This window comes from Solanum lycopersicum, chromosome 9 (assembly GCF_036512215.1).
Source record: "Solanum lycopersicum chromosome 9, SLM_r2.1".
Lineage (NCBI taxonomy): Eukaryota > Viridiplantae > Streptophyta > Magnoliopsida > Solanales > Solanaceae > Solanum > Solanum lycopersicum.
In genome coordinates, this window is record NC_090808.1 from 578,793 (window position 1) to 597,340 (window position 18,548).

The 18,548-nt window shown below is 33.4% G+C and overlaps 3 protein-coding genes and 1 long non-coding RNA gene across 5 annotated transcripts; 2 read left to right on the forward strand and 2 right to left on the reverse strand.

Moving 5' to 3' along the window:
* Positions 1–1,860: 1,860 nt before the first annotated feature.
* Positions 1,861–3,011, forward strand: LOC101255425 (uncharacterized). The gene is made up of 2 exons (XR_011211762.1): positions 1,861–2,431; positions 2,557–3,011. It is a non-coding gene; the product is annotated as an uncharacterized lncRNA (long non-coding RNA).
* A 1,094-nt stretch (positions 3,012–4,105) lies between these two features.
* On the reverse strand, positions 4,106–9,456 carry LOC101255128 (protein root UVB sensitive 5). Of its 2 annotated transcripts, none has more exons than XR_743093.4 (15): positions 9,189–9,456; positions 8,992–9,051; positions 8,226–8,377; positions 7,949–8,049; positions 7,573–7,631; positions 7,344–7,390; positions 7,183–7,261; positions 7,029–7,101; positions 6,804–6,893; positions 6,011–6,070; positions 5,747–5,860; positions 5,303–5,363; positions 5,109–5,208; positions 4,893–4,991; positions 4,106–4,812 (listed from the first exon to the last, which is right to left on the reverse strand). XR_743093.4 is itself a non-coding variant. In XM_010327789.4 (15 exons), exons 1-15 carry the CDS (start codon positions 9,344–9,346, stop codon positions 4,588–4,590), a joined length of 1,497 nt encoding a protein of 498 aa, XP_010326091.1. In that variant the 5' UTR covers positions 9,347–9,453; the 3' UTR covers positions 4,106–4,587. The 2 variants fall into 2 exon arrangements, 1 of the variants encoding a protein (XP_010326091.1); XM_010327789.4 differs by having other exon boundaries at positions 5,109–5,227; positions 9,189–9,453.
* A 1,813-nt stretch (positions 9,457–11,269) lies between these two features.
* Positions 11,270–12,166, forward strand: LOC101252920 (tobamovirus multiplication protein 1-like). Its single transcript, XM_069289038.1, has one exon. It carries the CDS (start codon positions 11,270–11,272, stop codon positions 12,164–12,166), a length of 897 nt encoding a protein of 298 aa, XP_069145139.1.
* Positions 12,167–12,416: 250 nt separating this feature from the next.
* On the reverse strand, positions 12,417–18,402 carry LOC101254827 (probable envelope ADP,ATP carrier protein, chloroplastic). Its single transcript, XM_004246723.4, has 10 exons — positions 17,935–18,402; positions 16,321–16,377; positions 15,528–15,590; positions 15,375–15,431; positions 15,207–15,290; positions 14,908–14,976; positions 14,726–14,838; positions 14,460–14,629; positions 12,994–13,072; positions 12,417–12,769 (listed from the first exon to the last, which is right to left on the reverse strand). Exons 1-10 carry the CDS (start codon positions 18,280–18,282, stop codon positions 12,667–12,669), a joined length of 1,143 nt encoding a protein of 380 aa, XP_004246771.1. The 5' UTR covers positions 18,283–18,402; the 3' UTR covers positions 12,417–12,666.
* Positions 18,403–18,548: the final 146 nt, after the last annotated feature.

The window sequence follows — 18,548 nt, forward strand, 5'->3', positions numbered from 1 at the left end:
AATTATAATAAATAACTAAAAATATTTTAAAACCATATATAGATTTTTTTGAATAACTTTCTAAATTTCAATTATGTCACATAATCTGGTATCTAGTGTTTTAAGATTTAGTTTCACATCTTAAGCCGCCCTAGTGGTAATTTATTACTTTATGAGGAATCCACCTTCAGTAAAGACAAACAAGAAAACAACAACAAATGCTCAAGCGGTATACAAGACCAAAAATAAAGCATCAGAGGTTTTGAATTTGAGCCATAAATGTTAAAAAAATTAGTAGAGAATGTTATTCTCTGAATATAGAGCCTTATCAAACATGAATCCAAATTAACCAAATTTCAATATAGATATTGAATATTGAATGAAATTCTTTTTTAAAAAAAAAACTTATATAGTAACATTGGGCTTAGATATTCATAAACATATCGTTCAAATATTTACTTCTTTTGTTCTAAATTATATGATATTATATTTATTTATTTGATATTTAAATTACAAAAAATTTTACTATTAAATTTATAAAAAAAGATTTACTATAGTGACATGAAAAATAGTAATTTATAATACTTTTTGAATATTTTTTTAATATTTAAATTTTAACTTTAAAATATTCAATTAATGTAATTTAATTTATCTTTTAAGAATTATTTTACTTTTTCACTCTCCACCAAAGAGTTTTCTCTCATTTTACTCTTTTGATAACTTGAACACATAACTTTAAATTTGAAAATAATATAAAATTTATATCATTCGATCAATTTTCTTTCGTCAAACTTAACTATCGAGAGAAATATTCTAGCTAATTGGCGTTGGTAAGAAAGCAGGACGCTATATAAGCACATAGACTTATATTAAATTTATAATTTTATTTTACTATATCAACATGAAAAAACTGGTAATTTATATAATACTTTTCCGGTGGTTTAATTGTAATAATTGGCTGGTAATTAAGGTTGCCATGCATGTTACTTTTATTGTGGTGATATTGTTTAACATTCAAATATCTATACTTTTATTTATTATATTATATATATCTTCTATTCATTTTTTTTTTACGCGCGAGTTTTTTTTTTATGAGTCAAAATATGTGTAGATTTTTTTTGATAATGGATGATGGTGAGATTCAATTATAAAATATTTATTTACTCTTATATCATGTTAAGAAATGTATTTTACATTTTACTCAATTATAATAACTAACTTGAAAAGCGGGGATCACTAAATCATGTAAACATACCACACATCCTATTAGAATAACGGAATTTTCAACACCCTTACATATTTAGAGCTAAATATCTAAAACGTGAACAAAATAATTAAGAAAGCAAACATCGAGAAACTAAGAATTAGATGCGCTTATTTTGTCTCCTTCAAAAATTTAGGGTGGGGAGAGAGAAATGAGAGAGTGAATTACAATATGAAAAATCGAATTCTCACCAATAGAGTGAAAATTCAGGTATTAACCAACTAACTAAGCTACTCATATTCTTTCGTATGAGCCTAATTAGGTTAACTTTTTATGTTTTCTTTCTTTTTTTAAACCTATTTTTTCGACCAAGATATATAGGGGGATTACTCTTCCAATGGGCAACTAACCTATACCATTAATCATTATTTGATTAATATAAACTATAGAGAGATCTATATCCATATTATTATTATTATTTTATGTAACTAGGAATAATGGAAGTGGACTGTAAGGCCAGCTGGCCCTACCTCAATTTGATCCTGATATTTAACATTGTTAATAACCACTTGACTTAATACCATCCACTAATAATTTCTTATCGCTAATTAAACAAATATAAATTAGTCATAATATAGGTATCTCTTTCCACATAAATACATTACTTCTTGTAGCATGACCAATAGTCTTCCAATTAACATTCTTAATTAGAATAGTTAATTAATGTTTTGCGTACTAAGTTTATAACACATTCGAACGCGACAAAGACTCGTCATCTTCCACTATGTTTAGATCAAAGAGATTATATATATATATTAATAATTATAATCTTGTTCTAATCTAATTATGTTTATTAAGAGATCCACAAGGGCAAGCATACTACAACCATCTTACATGTCAAAAATTCATCCTTCATATCATCCTAAAATTTTGCGACGCAAACGTCTTGTTTACAATAAAGACGATGATGGCGAATATAACAATAATAATCGTCTTCTTCCTCCTCGTGTAATAACAAGTAGACCACGAGTTGATTCTCCTTCTATTTTCACGGTTTGGAAAAAATCGAGTATGAGTTTCCAAGGTACGGATGGGTTCACGGTGTTCGATAAGCAAGGGAGGTTAGTTTTTCGGGTTGACAACTATACCCGAAGGAAGAACCGGGCCATCGCTAGCCGCGGTAGCCGATCCGGTGGACTAGTACTCATGGACGCACAGGGTAAACCTCTCTTAACATTGAGACCACAGGTACATAGAACAAACTATATATTATAGATTCATGTAAACTATGTTTAATGAAATTTACTGATAAATTTAAAAGGCTATAGACATTCAATCATTATACGAATCATATATATCTTTTATATTTACAGATGAACGCGCAATTACAATACGAATGGAATGGATATAGAGGAGAAGAAGATGATGATGGATCCACTCCTTTATTCGTAATGAGAAAACCTCCATCATCTTTGTTTGCGATGATGGGAGCAAGCATGACGACTACGTCATGCCAAGCTCAAGTATTTGTTGGCATGGACATGAAAAAGAAGCCAAATTACAGAGTAGAGGGTTCTTTTCGTAGGCGAACTTGCAACATCACAAATTCAGATGGCCATATTATAGCAAATCTATCGCGAAAAGTAGCTAATGCTACTACTCACACCACTATTTTGATTAGCGACGATGTTTTTAGCTTGATGATACAACCAGGATTTGAACCTCACATTTTTATGGCTTTTGTTATTATTTTGGATCGTATGTATCCTAACTCATACACTCCCCTTATTTGTTCTGAATGTAATTGATTTTTATCTCTATTTGCTAATTACATTGCCTTGTTAGTGATCTATCATCAACTAGGGGTACTGTACATGGTCGGGTTGGTTCAGGTTTTTCAAATATCAAACCAAACCATTTGAATTGTGTTTAATTTTCTGAAGTAGAAAGAACTAGATGATCTCCGTCTCTTATCACTGCAATGTCCTCAATAAGTGCTCCGTCTTCAGTTAGTACTTTAGTCATGTTTCCAATAAGATATATGAAGTCAGGCCGAGGTCAAATAGCATGTAAACCATCATTTCCTCTGTAGCAACCGCGTGTAAGCCGGTTGTTGTAAGAGTTGTAACGGACCAATCCATAGACATTACATAAGGACTCCAGATACTCCTATCATGAAGATTTCCCAGTGAAAGCCATGTTTTACTAATGTCATTAATTCGAGCAGCAAGAAAGTAGTAAAAGCAGCCAGCAGAATGAACAGCAAAAAGAGTGACAGTGTGACACATACAAACTAAGCTTGAGTACTCTTAACCCCAAAGTAACTCAACTTGTTGCTTTTCTCCAATTCAACAAACATGAAACTGACTCTTCTAAGACGCCAGAGACGAAGCATCCATATAATTGAAGAACGCAAGGCAATGCTTCGTAAGGGATAGTGGATATGAAATCAAAGATAAATCCATGTTTTTATATACCTCAAAGCAATGCACTTTGGGTCATCAATCATAGTGTAATGTCAAGATTATATTACATATTACGTTTTTGGAAACTTTTTTAATAAACTCAAATATTTTCCGCGCAATCCTTTTCCTTGTAGGACTGTGACACGCATAAATTAACAGGTCCTCTGTTTTCATGATAATTGATTTAAATAATTATTTCCCAAGAATATTTATTTATTATTAATAACAATTTAACTGACCATTGAAAATATATATGTGATGGTGAAAAAGAAAAACTTTTACGATTAACATGCATGTGATGATTATACGTGTATTCATATAGAAGGAACACAATATAACTCTGGAAATAATAAATTTGAGAGTTAAATAAATTTATGAGGCAAACAATCCAGTGTACAAATAAACTAGACAATATAGATCAATAATTATATCAACAACTAAATAATAAAGGAGCTGGTATTCAAAATCTATCTTAGATATCAATAAAAATCACATATATCTCATACATTCAAACACATGCAACATAAAGTATTAAGTTCTGTTCATCTTTGAAAAATGCATCAAACAGAAAAACCAGAAGACAATTATTTTTCTCAAATTGACAAGGGTTTCTTATTTTTCAAGTTATGCTCGAGCTTTGTCAAGACAACATGATTATCACTTCACTGAGCCTGAACTAAGTTGATTAGTTGCAACAAAGCTACGCACATAATTCTCAATCAATATGGAGACAATCGATGTCAATAAATCAGCTTGTATTTATGTTTATCTCTAACCTTTTCCAATCAACTGTTCCATAAACCAGTGCCCCTAATGGGACATGTTGTACATCATCTCTCCTCAGTCCTCAACTTTTTAGCCGTAGAACCATTCAAATCTTTCTTGCTTGTGTTACTTAACTTTAACAGTAGGTTTACTGTTGTAGTGGATGAAACTCAATTAACTCAGCTCGTTGATCGACATTTCTTTTGGGACCTTTAAACTTAAATTATTTGTATCCCATCCAGCATCACTTAGTTGTTGTAATAGATCAGGAAATCTATCTCTCAATTCGACCAAGCTCTGCTCAAGTCGGTCAAAGATATTATCTGACCAGCCCCAGTTTTGATATAGCCAATAGGTTTGCCATATACTTCGAAAAACGGATAGGCTTGAGGCTCCTTCCTGCGGGGAAGTGAGAAGAGACGTAAGCATTGCCAGTGAAGTGAGAGTTCTGTCTTAACTAGATTATAATTAGTGCATACCTTGAAAGATACAAAGACCTGAAAATCCGCTGCCTTCTGTTCATTTACTACAAGAAAATAGTTTTCCTCCTTGTACATATGAATGAGTTTCTTGATTTGCTGCAAAGAATGAATCAAACATCACCTTTCAAGAATACAGTCACAATTATGATTTCTTTAAATCGTTGTACGAATCCAAAAGTTCTCTGATTTCGTTTGGGACAAAGAAGGCTACACCTTGGATCTGTATTTGCCCGCATTGATCATCTCCTCCAAAGATATCTCAAAAATAATTCGTGGCCTTAAGAATCTTTCCCACAATAAGATGCTCTCCATCCTATTGCATTCATTGATTCCTGGTCCACATGGAGTAACAGGCCTGACTTACCCTATAGAGTTGAAGATTTCAGAGAAAGCAAGACTGATTTTACCTGGGACTGTACAGTGTAAAACATGAGAGTTCACTAATATGCGAGCCCGTTTGAGATTTATCTGCACAAAAGCACAGTAACCAGAATTCAACAAGCCAAGGAAAATTCAGAAGATTGTTGCTTAATTCAAAATCCTTGTTTCGTTATCGTTTTTTGTCCTCGCTTAGCTGTTTCCTATATCTGAAGAAGGAAAAACTTTCACAAATCTGAGAGAACCAATATATCAGACAATGGGGACCCCTGTTCTGGTCTATTAGATAGATGATTTATCTCTTGCTATTAACTTATGCTCAGGGACCAGGGTCGAGAAAAAAAAAAAGATGATGAAGAGAAGGCAAAGTGTTCAAGAATTTTAAATATTACTTGATAGTAGTGCCAAAAACATTTTGTGGCAAGTCAAAATGGCTATTCGGTATATACTGATAACTAAGAATAAAGTCTCACCGTGTTGAATTGCAGAACTGAAAGAGACTGATAGCGAAACCAAAGATGTAGGATCCGCACACTTAACCATGTTAATGCCAATGTAGGATAAGACTTTGAGATACCAGGTGTATCCTGCGGTATATTTTCAGAAGAAAAAGTAAGATATACATATGTTATTATGGAAAAGATGAGGATTAATTATATTGGTCGAGGACCCTTAGAAAGTTATCATTTGATGTGACAGACGTAGATTGAAACCATATAAATAAATATATGTCATACCAAAGCTAGTATGCCGAGAGAAAGACCTAGCAGCTCAGCTGCTACTTCCCAGACTTCCTCCTGTCATCAATATTAGGTTATCCGGAAATGTTACAAGGAGAAATCCGTAAAATGATCAAACAAAAGAATTGAGAGAGTGAAAGGTCAAAAACACACCTGAAGTATCCCGGTTATTTTACCTTTCACTCAAATAATTATAATATCAATAATTAGGGCTATGTCATTCCAATACCAGAAAAATTATCAATAACACTTTCTCTTAAGTTCAGCATAATAATTATAATATCAATAATTAGGGCTATGTCATTCCAATACCAGAAAAATTATCAATAACACTTTCTCTTAAGTTCAGCATAAATCATTTAGGGAGATACAGATCTCTAACTAGAACTTAAAGTTAGATTATTTTTACACTGGTCATCAAACTACCAAGACCTTCCTTTATCCGAGCTTGAAACCATTAATAATCTTACGAGATACCAAAATACATGCACAAACTTGTAAATTGGAGCATTCAATGAAACTACACATCGGCCACCCTATTGAAGAAAGCACCAAGGGATAAAGAATACGGAACTTACAAATTTAACACATTTATGGAGTTGAAAAGGCTATAGTTACTATAATTATATTTATTGATTCACCACAAAAGCTCAGTCACTGCAGATATAAAGAAAGGAAAGCATACCAGCATATAACAACCGTGCTATTGAATTCAAACATCATGCTAATATCAAACCCGGCAAGTCCAGTTCACTAGATCTGATCTATGGCAGAAATATTCAAGTAATACCTTTGCTGCTACGTCTCCCAAATTTCCAGCGATAGCAAAGTGGTTTTGTATAACCCGGAATGAAGGGTCCTTTAGCCCCCTTGCTACAGCCTACTTAAAAAATACCAAAAATTGACTTAGGATATACATCAGATTCATAGAGAACTTCTACACAAAGTGTATTGCTTATGGAATCATTTCCTAGGGATGCATGAAGACTAACTATATATTTTATTAGCTAAATACCTTGGCAAGATTTCCAAGAGAAGCTAAAGGTAGGAAATAAGATGGATAGAGAGGGGTACAGAGATCAAATATACTGCAAAAAGAAATCAACGTCATCAGTTCACTAAAACCAATAAACTTTGATGTACCCAAGAAAGACAAATATTTGTGATACCTTCCTGCACTACCAATGAAATCTGCATACATGCGCCATTGTTTGGGATCATCATCGAAAAGATTGCCAAACCGTCCACCTGGAAGACATCAGCCTTTACTAACAATTTTAATCAGATAGGTCCTTAACTCTGTTCTTATACTTATTTTAAACTACCAGACCAATGAAAAAGCGTCCAAGGGCACCAATTCCATCCTTTGAAACCCATCTGCAAAAACAATAGGACAGCCACTAAACTATAGTGCATGCTATGAACTTAAAAGCACAATGCTATCCAAGTTTTCGAGTAGCAATCAGCATGAATTATAATAACATATGAGACAAATATTGAATTTCTTAAAGTCAAGGCCACACTGCGTGAGATAAAAAGCTGATGAAAATGAACAGTACCTGATGGCAGCAGCTGAAGCAGCTGCGGAAGTTCCGGAAAAAGAGCCCACTCCAACCGCCTGGATGTTAATATCAATCAGTACAGGATGAGTCCGAATCAAACTGAAAGCACGTGGGCATGGATCCAACTATCATAAAATATGTTAGCAACTCCTAAGCCCAATATAACTTGGACAGAGTGTAATAACATGATTCACAAATATACATGAGACCGAACGATTTGTAAGTTAATTAAGTAAAACTATATAAGACTCTGTTTCAGTAGTTTGTCAATGATTTCCATTTAGAAGGTCACAATCCTGGCAAGCAGTTGCAGGTTTTACAAGCACTTTAACATACCCAAGTGGAACTAACGGCCTGAATAAGATTGACATGCCTTTAAGAGACTTGAAGTCACCAGCGTGTGACAGATCCATCCAGTTACATTGGTTGGGAACTGAAGCAACATGTAGTCCAAATAATCATCTGAAACTGTATCTGCAACGATAGTTCATATAAGACATCTAAAGAACACCTATGTCCCCTTCATAACAAAAAATATAAATGGTCAAACAGGCGCTTAGCATGTAGGAATACAAAAACTAGAAATATAGTGAAAAAGGAAATAAGAAAGAGAAGAAGAAAATGGAAACAAACAATATGATGTTTGTTACCTGGGAAACCAGATGGTAACACAAAATCCTTGATAACCTTAGGGAGCCAAGATAACTCCATGCCAGAGATATCAAGATCTTGGGATCTACTAGTTGTGGGTACATGCTCCTCAAGAAACATTTTCATTTCAGAGTCATTGTCTATAACATACCTATCCATAGAAATCAATACTAACATGGTCAAACAGTTGAGAGACCAATAAGTATTCATGTCACTTTGCAAAGATGAAGTGCTATTCACATAGGCGGATGTAGTGTTCCAACTACCGGCTGAAATTTTTTGTTTTTGACACAAGAGTGTAGGCATATATGTGAAACTACTAAAGTTTTAATAGATATTAGTTTTATGAGACAATAATCATAATTTCTAATGGTGCAGTGAGTTCAGAGCTAAAAACCTTAAGGTCGAACTCATCATGTTTACATCGTGGATCCACCTCTGACTATTCATTCTTGATTACATACTCAAACAACAAAAGCAGCAAGGAATTATTTAAGCAACCACAACTACACCCGCTATCAGTAGAATCAACACTAGTAACATCAGGAAATAATCTTGAGCAAAAAGCCAAATGGCCCCCATATCCTATCAACCAATCCCTAACTACACACCAATACTCCACGAGATCCTATTTCACTTTAAACTGTCCCAAGTAATCTCCACATTCGACCATCATTCAATCAGCACATTTGTTTAATAGGTAGCATTCAATCAGTAATCTTAACTAATGAAGCAAAATGTCGAAAAAAGAGTTAAAAGATATACCTTTTCAAAGTTCCATTCCTGTACTTCTCCACCAGAACCACATACCCTTTATCATTTTCCCTTTAATTAAGAAGATAGAGATGATTAGTCTACAAATATGCACCATTATCAACAAACCCCCAAACCCATTCAAGCTTGGAGCTTTATTACCAATTCTGAGTTTGAAAGAAAATCAAAAGAATAAAATTTACATATACCAAGATGAGTCTTGAATAGCTTCTTCTTTGCTATTGGAAGAATCAGATTGTGGAGAAGAAGTACACAAGAATTTAAAGGGTTGAGTTCTATTACCATTATAAAGGTTGGAACATGAAAAAGTTGAGATGGGGTTGTTGAATTGCAGAGGAAACGCCATTGCCACTCTTTGAGTTTTTGAGTGAAAATGGCAAAAGACTTGTTTTTTTTTCTCTCTCTAATCTAAGTTGGACATTTTTTCTCCATTGAACCCCCAAAGTGAGTATCAAAGATTTTACAAAAATCGATCAATAAATAATATTTTAAAAAATGTTAAAATGTTTTGAATTATCATTTTAATTTGATTTTTTATTTCCAAAAACAAAAATAATTATTATGATTTTATCGGTATATATATGTGCTTTAATTATTTAGTTGTTGATTAAAGAAGTGTTAGGATATAAAGAAATAAAGTGATAAAAGTTTATATATTTTTAATTAAGGATGATATTTATTAGGCAAATACATAAATATGTCATTTACTTAGGTTTTACATTATATTTATGTCCTCTAACTTAGAAAGTATACAATGAGACTAAAAAAATTTGTATGAACTTGAATAAATAGGTGCACGTATCATAACTCCGATATGGCATCTTACATATTCATTTGTATCCTACGTGGTATCCTGCATGTATTATGTTACGTAGGACTTATTTGTCTAGTTATTCAACTTTTATATGAATTTAATTATCTATTTGCGCTCTTTTAGAATGTTTTCATTCTCCTTTATAAGGAAAAATTATTATTTCAAAATTTTATCATATCAAACAAAGCAATTTAAGCAATAAAATATACTCATATAACCCACACAACAACTAAAAATTAGAGCTTAAATGCATATTTAGTAGGGTGTTATACGAAAGAGATGAAATAATCACAAACCACAAACCCTAGATTTTTAAAAACGATAAAAAACTTTAATAAAGGATTGAAGATGACTTAACCTTAAATAATCATATATGTACCTTACAATCTTTGTTAAAAGCCTTTGATTCATACTGTTGTCTTTATTTTTTATTTATATTGTATTTGTATAGTTCTTTTTATGTTAGTTGTTAATGATTTTATTTTATAAGTATTATGTAAAGTTACATTATATCCTTTTACACTAATAAATTATGGGAAAAGTCATATATTTATTTTATAAGCATTTTCTTATTGATTAAATAAAAAATTAAATCGTTTGAAAAAGTCAATTAGCGCATTCACTTCGTCATCTCAATCTCGTTTGTGCAATGGGGTAGAAAAGATTTTGCTCTTCTTGCCTTGAGTAGTGGACAATGTATCATCAATAAAAAATATCTTATTGATTAAGGGTATTTAAAAATTGAAAATTCATAATACGTAATTCAAAATGAACAGACCAATCGATACATAACTCTATGTAAACGGGCGGACACAGAAGAGTCCGACCCCGTATTGTACTTCATGCATGCTTAGTGATACGCTTGCAAAAAAAAAAGAAGTTTGTTTTACATAAATTTTTAATCCAAAAAAGAATTGGAAACAAGTTGTGTTTGTTTGGCGATGAGTCAAATAAGTAAAAAATACTCAAATATTGTTATTAGTAGTCTTTCTAATGCTACTATATTACTTTTTTCTCATAACAAATAATACTTTTGAAATTTGTAATAAATGTGAATTATTTGAAATGTATAATAATATTATACATGTCATATTTTTCTATCATTACAAAAACTTGGCATTAAATATTTTAAAATAATTTTTTATATTATATCGTTTGAAATTTAAAATTATAAATAATAATTTTCCTGACAAAGTAATACAAAGAAATAATGTAACTATTTCAATTTAAGTTGTATAAATTAAATTTTTATGCCATAAATATTTTATATAAAGCCCGTAAATTATTTGGCTTTTTAAAAAAATAGCACACATGATAAATCCTTTTAACATTAGAAGTATATTTTATAAATCTTTTTCAAGTTGAAATTGACCGTTACGTTTGCGCAAACCTTTATATAAACTAAACCCTACGTACCAATCTCCACATTGATAACACCAAAGATTAAAATTAATGATGAATTTACTACTTGATATCATCAATTGGTGGAAATTAATGATGAGTTTACTACTTGAATCGTTCCCCATTAGTGTTACCAATTGGTGGTACGATATCAACAAGTCCATTCAATGGCAACATGGAATTTTCTTCACTCTTTGTGCTTTGTATTCTCTTGTTTCGATTATCGCACTAATTCAAGTAATAAGGATCCATATAAGGATACCTTTATATGGTTGGTCAACACAAAAAGTGTTCCATATGATGAATTTTGTTGCGAACGGTGTTGGTGCAATCGTTTTTGGATTACATAACAATTTTTTTATGTTACGTTCAAACGTGCTTATGAATTACGCGATTTTAGACCTACAAGGGTTGGTTTTCTTTACAACATTCACACACCTTGTGTGGTTTTGGGCTGATGTATATTACAAAATTCGATGTTTTCCAACGAGTAAGCTCAAATTTTGGTATATTTTGATAAATTGTGTGATCTACTTGATTCTGGGTTGTATATGGATTTGTATCGGGATGAGTACTAGTTACACTGTAGTACTAGTGAAATTGTTGTTCATTAGGAAGATATTTGTAGCAGTCATACCGTTTTTTGCAATTTTGGGCGTTTTAATCTATGGTGGGAGATTATTTATCACGGTACGTCAATATTGTGATGAATGGAGAGGTGGAAAAAAGAAGCTTATTGAGCATGGATATGTGAGTAGTCTATGTTTCACATGTTTCTCTATTAGATGTTTTATGGCTGTGTTATCGTGTTTTCATCGTGATTTGGATCATCCTGTGTTGAAAATGATATTTTATATGGTCGTAGAGATTCTTCCATCAGCTCTTTTCATATACATTCTGCAAAAATTGCCTCGAAGAAGAGTATCTGCACAATACCATCAAATCATTTAGTGGAGTAATAGTGATAGTACGATTCTCACTTCTCATGAGCTAAATGATAAATAGACAAGTTGTGTGATGTACTTTTGAGGAACTTAAGTTGTTGATTAAAGAATTGTTTTTTCTAATTTATGTTCCATTTTCTTATAAAGAGTCTTGATATTAGAGAATTTGTTTGCATTTAAACACCACTATTCACATCAATTTTGTTCTTATGTTTGAACTTTGACTAATTGATTACAATGTGAAAATAAAACAAGGATTTAAAGGAGACTGCAAATTGCTTCAAATGCAGAAATGAATGAAGTAATTATTATACATTCAAATGAGCTCTAAAAATAACAGAGATATTTGTTGTCACAAGGAAGCCAACCTAACTATTCTGGCAACTAAACCTGGTTTTACAAAATGAAGCTCTAGGTAATTACTGGAAGCTAAGTTTCTTGCTCGTCGAACCAATGCTTCAAAATGACGAGATCAATTATCTCCATGGAATCAGATCTACTTGGGAATTATTCTGCCTTTTGCCTGCGGTTTTCCTCTATAATTTTCTGGAACTCTTCCTCACTTCTTGCTAGCAAACGCTTCACGGTGTCAAAAGTAGTAAGCCTAATGCTGTACCAGAAAATGAAGACAAACAAAGAATCATATGTTAGGCAAGAATGTTAAATATTAGCAATGATCACTGTACATGGTAACAATAGTAATCCCTTTTATGGTTCCCTTTGGAGAACAACGAGAAGAAAGAAAGTCATATCGTTTTTTATTTTGCAACACAGATATGATAGTCCAAGTGAAGAGAGACCCCTAAAAAGGCAATAGCAATGAGAAAACTGCACCTGCTATTAGGGAGAGTTTTCAGTGCATTGGGAACAAAACCCCTGTAGAGTCCAACTATACCATCACGGGCCACTATACCTGCAATAGAAAAGGGTGACATAATCAATTAGAAAGTGTATTAGGTTGAACATTTTTCTCAGTTCAGAGTAACTCAGATCCCCTCTCAAGTTATTTTTTCTATTTTGATAACTAATTAATCCCTGAGGGTCAGTTGCAAACGGTTCCAAACATGACCGATAATGGGTCCGCCCCTCCACCATTCTCCACTTAAATACCAGGTTTTTGTTTGCCACAGGATTCGAACCTGTGACGAGCTGCCTATTCACACATAACATGTTACACTCTTACCAGTATACCAAACCCTGGAGGCAATCCCCTCTCAAGCTTGTTAAACATGGACTTCAAAAAGCACAATACAATCAATCTGTCACTGAATGTTAAATGTTCGTTTTTCCCCAAAAAAATGAAGTTTAAAGTTAACAAGTTTGAAGAATTGACATCTTGAAATCAAAATGTCATCAAATTTTTGACAATTTATGCTCCTTGATACTTTACCCTTGAGGATTTGAAGCACAGATACATCAGAAAGTGGAAAATTGTTTTGTTAAAGCTGCTCATACATAAAGCTATTTCATTTTTCTCGCTCATCCCATTTATTATGACCTATGTTGAGTAGAGCTTAAGAGAAAACTGATCTGTTATATCTAACTTTGGTAGATATTTGTCAGCATTATTGGATGATGTGATAGGTGTGAAGATGTTAGTTAAAAACAAATAATATATAATTTGATTCTGAAATAGGTGGACCTTACCATCTAAGGAACGAACCATATTTTGGGGCAAACTATGAGGAAGCAATCCAAACAAAAAAAGGGGGCTAAGGAGCATATTAATGCATCCCTTTAAAGCAAGGCTGGGGTATGGGCATTGTGAAGCTAGTACCACAATGTATCTATGGCTACAACAGTGCACCCAAAGGTAGACACTACACTTTAGGCCGAAAGCCAAGGACCCCCCCTCCCCTCCCCCCTATAGTAAACTAGGAAGAACTTGGACAGCAGGACTTGTGAATCAGGATCATGCAAAACGTTGATCACCGGACATGTGAACCAACCAAGCAAGACAAAAATATGGTTTAGGTTAAAAGAACTAAGTATAGAAAGATGGAACAAAAACAATCCTGCCTTTAGATAATCTGTTTACTGAGTCTAACATATTAGCATTTGTTTATTACATTTACATTCAGTTTTTTGGATTCTTCTTTAGAAAGTGCAATTCCTATAGTTTTAAACACCTTAAACTATGAAGTTCTTCAGTCGATAATATGAAATTTGCAGATTAAGTTGATTATTTGTCACTGCTTCTGTGGACTCATCAGTGAAAGGAAGACAAACACAGTTTGACAAATTCCATATCTAGTTACAAAAAGATATACAAATATTGACGATCTTTTAGAATTCTTTACCTGGGAAGGCATCAAAAATTGTCATATAAGGTGTACCCTTCATTTGCATTTGCCTTCTCACTGTGTCCAATGGATAGCACAATAGAGTGGCAATAGTTGCTGAAATCAAACCTGTAGCCAGAGTGGCTTCAGTTCGTTTCTGATACTCTTCTGGCAAAGCTTTTTTCACCCTGACATTCAGAGAAGTATCATTTAGGTTACAGTAACACCAGGACTCTGTCTTCAGATGATATAGAAAAAGGATCTTTAAAAGACCATAGGCTCACAAGTCAAAAACACAAAAGTTCACAGCAATATATGGAGCTATTCCAATGAGCGAGGGCCCGAGACCATTATAAAAGGATGCAAAGCCTTCCTCTTTCAGCATGTTTAAAGCAACCTGTAAATAATTGACATAAAGATTCAGATATGTCCTGGCGTCACAAATTCTGAGTTATCCGATTCTTACCTCACTCATCGTTTTATATCCAGGGTCTACTGCTAATCTCAACCTGAGAACATCGAGTGGGTAGGTTACCTGACATAAAATAAACAAGTTAACCGTCTTGAAGACAGATGAAAAAGAGAGTAAATAACAACACAAATATATGCCAAATGGACAATAATTGAGATACTGATGGCCCCTCATTCTCCAATTTGTGTAAGTTTCTGCCAGGTCTATTTCACTTGTGCAAACATAATTGCAAAAATATATGCCAAATGGACAATTTAGAAAAACTATATGGTGTTCCCATAATGCAAACTTACAAAAGTAGAAGTCATGCCAGCACAAGCACCTGCTGCTAGTCTTCCAATGACAGAAAGCTCCCCATCCTTTCCTTGAAAAAGTTTCTGTAAATAGAAGTGTCAAATCAACTTCATTCTAGCCAAACAATCAAACCAGTGTTAAAGTTTTCTCCAAAGATGTTTCATTACCTTGTACGTTTCATAAGCAAATAACTGCACCGCACTATAAGGTATGATCCGTATCACCTAAACCATTAAAAGAAAATAATCAACTTGATGTCTTAAAAAAGCAATCACCAAGAATCCACTAGAAATGTGACTCTGGGAAAATGGTGCAAATACCTGTGGAAGGTTTCCTTTCCAATATCCTTTGATACCTTCCTCCTTCCCAATCAATGCAAATGCCTGCACAATCCAATTTCAGGCATATATCAAAAACTTGAGAATCATATGACCCAATGATGGCGTCTATGAGTGGGAATTATCACCCTATGGGAGGTTTGCACAAAAGACATATAGAAGAAAAAATACCATAATGGCTATATACTAACTAGGATAACCCAAAAGGAGAGCCCATTTAGCTGATAAACCCATTACTAGGACCCTTAGAAACTCAATGTAGTCTTTTAAACTTTTTAACCGCTGAGGGACTCAATTGCTTCACAACATATAACATTACAGAGAGATTCAAAGGTTTATAACCAAGTAAAAAGAAGTAATAAAATAAAATAAATAGGCAGAAAGTCTTCTACTATTAGATTTCTATATTCATCATACTGTCTATCATCCCAAAAAAAAAAACTTTCTACAGACGGAAAATGAGGCATATACCAAATTCTACATTTTTTTAGTCGGTGGTAGAAGTCAGTTATGAATGCTGACTGACAAGTTGACTGGAATTCTACCCTCAAGTGAAGACTGTAAGGGAGAGCCTTCGTCTTTCCCAGTAAAATAGTTCCTAACTATGATACAGCAGATCACTCCTTTAGTCTTTCGGATCAATCATCATAGCTAAAACTCTGTACAATATAAACTACAGAGAATAGGAAACACCAGACTTCTGGGAACTCAATAACATAGCTTGTCTATGTTGTATATCTCAGAAAGTAACAACAAGCAACACAGCAATACATACCTCAATGAATCCGATTCCTTTCTTTGCAGCTTCTTGCCCAGCTCTTAGTCCATGTGTCTTGCAACCAACACGAAAATAAGGAAGAAATAAGCGCAAAATAGAAAATATGAAAGTGGTTGTGGTTAAAGACAAAATGCATTTCAAACTCAGAATGCCATAGAGTCACCATATGAGTAACCTGAATCGATGGGCGTATGAAGGATTTTAACAAGAAAAGGTGTCATCATCTGAAGATAATAGCAAGTGCAAAGTACAAAATTGAGGCAATGTATATGAATATAAGTATGAGCTTAAGATTTCCATATCGGCTATACAACTGCATAGTGAGAAAGGATGCTTGCAATATGTCAAGTTCCAACACAGAAACTTTTGTTATTCTCAAACAGAGCTCACACCAGAAGAGTGGTGAGACGAAGAGGAGTAACCCCAAAAATCATTCTTGCACCGATATTTATCAGGCAAGTCATTCTTTCTCCTCCTCATAGTACAGCAAAATCTGCAGTAATATGCACATTGTTCCTTTTAATGTTAACAGGTCAATAGCATAACCACATTGCAGCTGAATGCAAGCCCATTCTCTACCTCTTCCAGAGACGTGAAAGACTGGACAAATAAGCTATTTTGGGATTTTAAGCTACACATTCAGGAATATAGCATAAGATGGCAAGTGTAGAAGTTGACTGAAAGTACTCCAACAAAGGATGTGGCCTTTTTGGCTACCATTTCAGAAATCATAGAAGTTTAAAGGTTATAAAGCCTTGAAAGAGTAATTCAGCAAACTAGCCATCCTTCAAAACTATGAAAAAATAACGCAAACATTTGCAAACGCCAGTAATACCAAACAGAATTCATGTGAATTGAAGTACCATCGCACTTGGCCGCAACTAAGTCATTATTCTTATCAGTGGATGACTTATCTGGCCATAACTCATACATTTTATCCAGTCGACTAACCAAATATGCTCCAATGTCATTTTGCATTCCACTCTTAGTTACTGTAGTTCAATTTGTACATTTTGTTACAGTCTACTACTTAGAAAGTATCATTAAATCCATAAGAATCCTCTATATCTATTGTCACTTCATCCAGTCTATTTTTTCTTGTTTCACTTGCCAAGATTCAAACTTGTTCTTGCCACACAACCCATGCTATACTCTCTTTATTTTTGAATCAAAGCCCTCGGGGATATTCTCTCCGATTTATCGGGACCCATTTATTTACTTCAAAAAGTGTATAAAATGATTCTGTATGGAAAATATTTTCTTCAGTTGAACAAACAAAAGACTAAAATTCCAATCCCGAAGTAAACAAACCTTATCAACAAATTAAGCCTGAAGTTCAACTAAGAAAATTCAATCATCCAAGGAAACAGCAGCAATATGATACATAAAAACACCGAAAACAATTACTCCCTCCATTTCAATTTATTTGTCTGAAATTCTTTCTTATTTCAACAAACTCTTTAATTTCAATTTTACACCCAATGTGTTTAACACCACAAGGTTCAAGATTAAAACGGAATTTTGATACTTCTAAACACCACGTCAAAGTCAAAACAAGGCAAACAAAATGAAATGAATGTACAATTACATAAAGGGGTTTCATAAAAGAACCTGCATGAGGAGCTTGATACGGTCAAGAGGTGCAGTAACAGATTTTGCAGCGGCACCAGCAATAGCACCTGCAGCAAACAATGCAGCTTCTCTGGGAATCAAAGCAACCATAGCCAAAGGGTGCTTTAAAAGCTGAGTTGTTGTAGGATGAAACCCTTTAAAGGCTTTTTCATCCAAATTCTCCGATAACGAAATACAACCAAAATTACACCCAATTTCTTTAGAAAAACTAGCAGAACCGACAAATTTGTTCTTCCATTGTTGTGATGGGTAAGATTGAATACTGGTGTTGGACAATTCAAGAGCCGGAATGTCCATGGATACCAAAACGGGTCGGTTCTTCCTCATGGTAGATACAGAGGAATGAAGCTTTTTCTTCCTCCGTTGTCAACAAGATAAGGGGTTTTAGAAAGGAAACTTTGGGTTTATTTTTGTTTCTATATATATATTACTCGCTTCATTCGCTTTTAATTGTTTTTTTTAGAGTCAAATTATAAGAGCTACATAATATTTTATCATGTATTTTTTCTTGTAAAAATTTGCAATTACTATTCATATTTTTCGTATAATTTTTTAATATTTAAATTTTTTGTTTAAAATATTGAAGAAATATA

Excerpts from the sequence above, each read along its gene's own strand:
- LOC101255128 (XM_010327789.4), bottom strand. The coding sequence starts at position 9,346 with ATGGCGTTTCCTCTGCAATTCAACAACCCCATCTCAACTTTTTCATGT. Across the intron at positions 5,364-5,746 it reads CAGTTCTGCAATTCAACACG|ATAAATCTCAAACGGGCTCG; the intron begins GTGAGACTTTAT and ends GCTTTTGTGCAG. Across the intron at positions 4,813-4,892 it reads AGGTCTTTGTATCTTTCAAG|GAAGGAGCCTCAAGCCTATC; the intron begins GTATGCACTAAT and ends ACTTCCCCGCAG.
- LOC101252920 (XM_069289038.1), top strand. The coding sequence starts at position 11,270 with ATGAATTTACTACTTGATATCATCAATTGGTGGAAATTAATGATGAGT.
- LOC101254827 (XM_004246723.4), bottom strand. The coding sequence starts at position 18,282 with ATGAGGAAGAACCGACCCGTTTTGGTATCCATGGACATTCCGGCTCTT. Across the intron at positions 15,432-15,527 it reads GGAAAGGAAACCTTCCACAG|GTGATACGGATCATACCTTA; the intron begins GTATTTGCACCA and ends TTAATGGTTTAG. Across the intron at positions 15,291-15,374 it reads TTGCTTATGAAACGTACAAG|AAACTTTTTCAAGGAAAGGA; the intron begins GTAATGAAACAT and ends TTCTATTTACAG.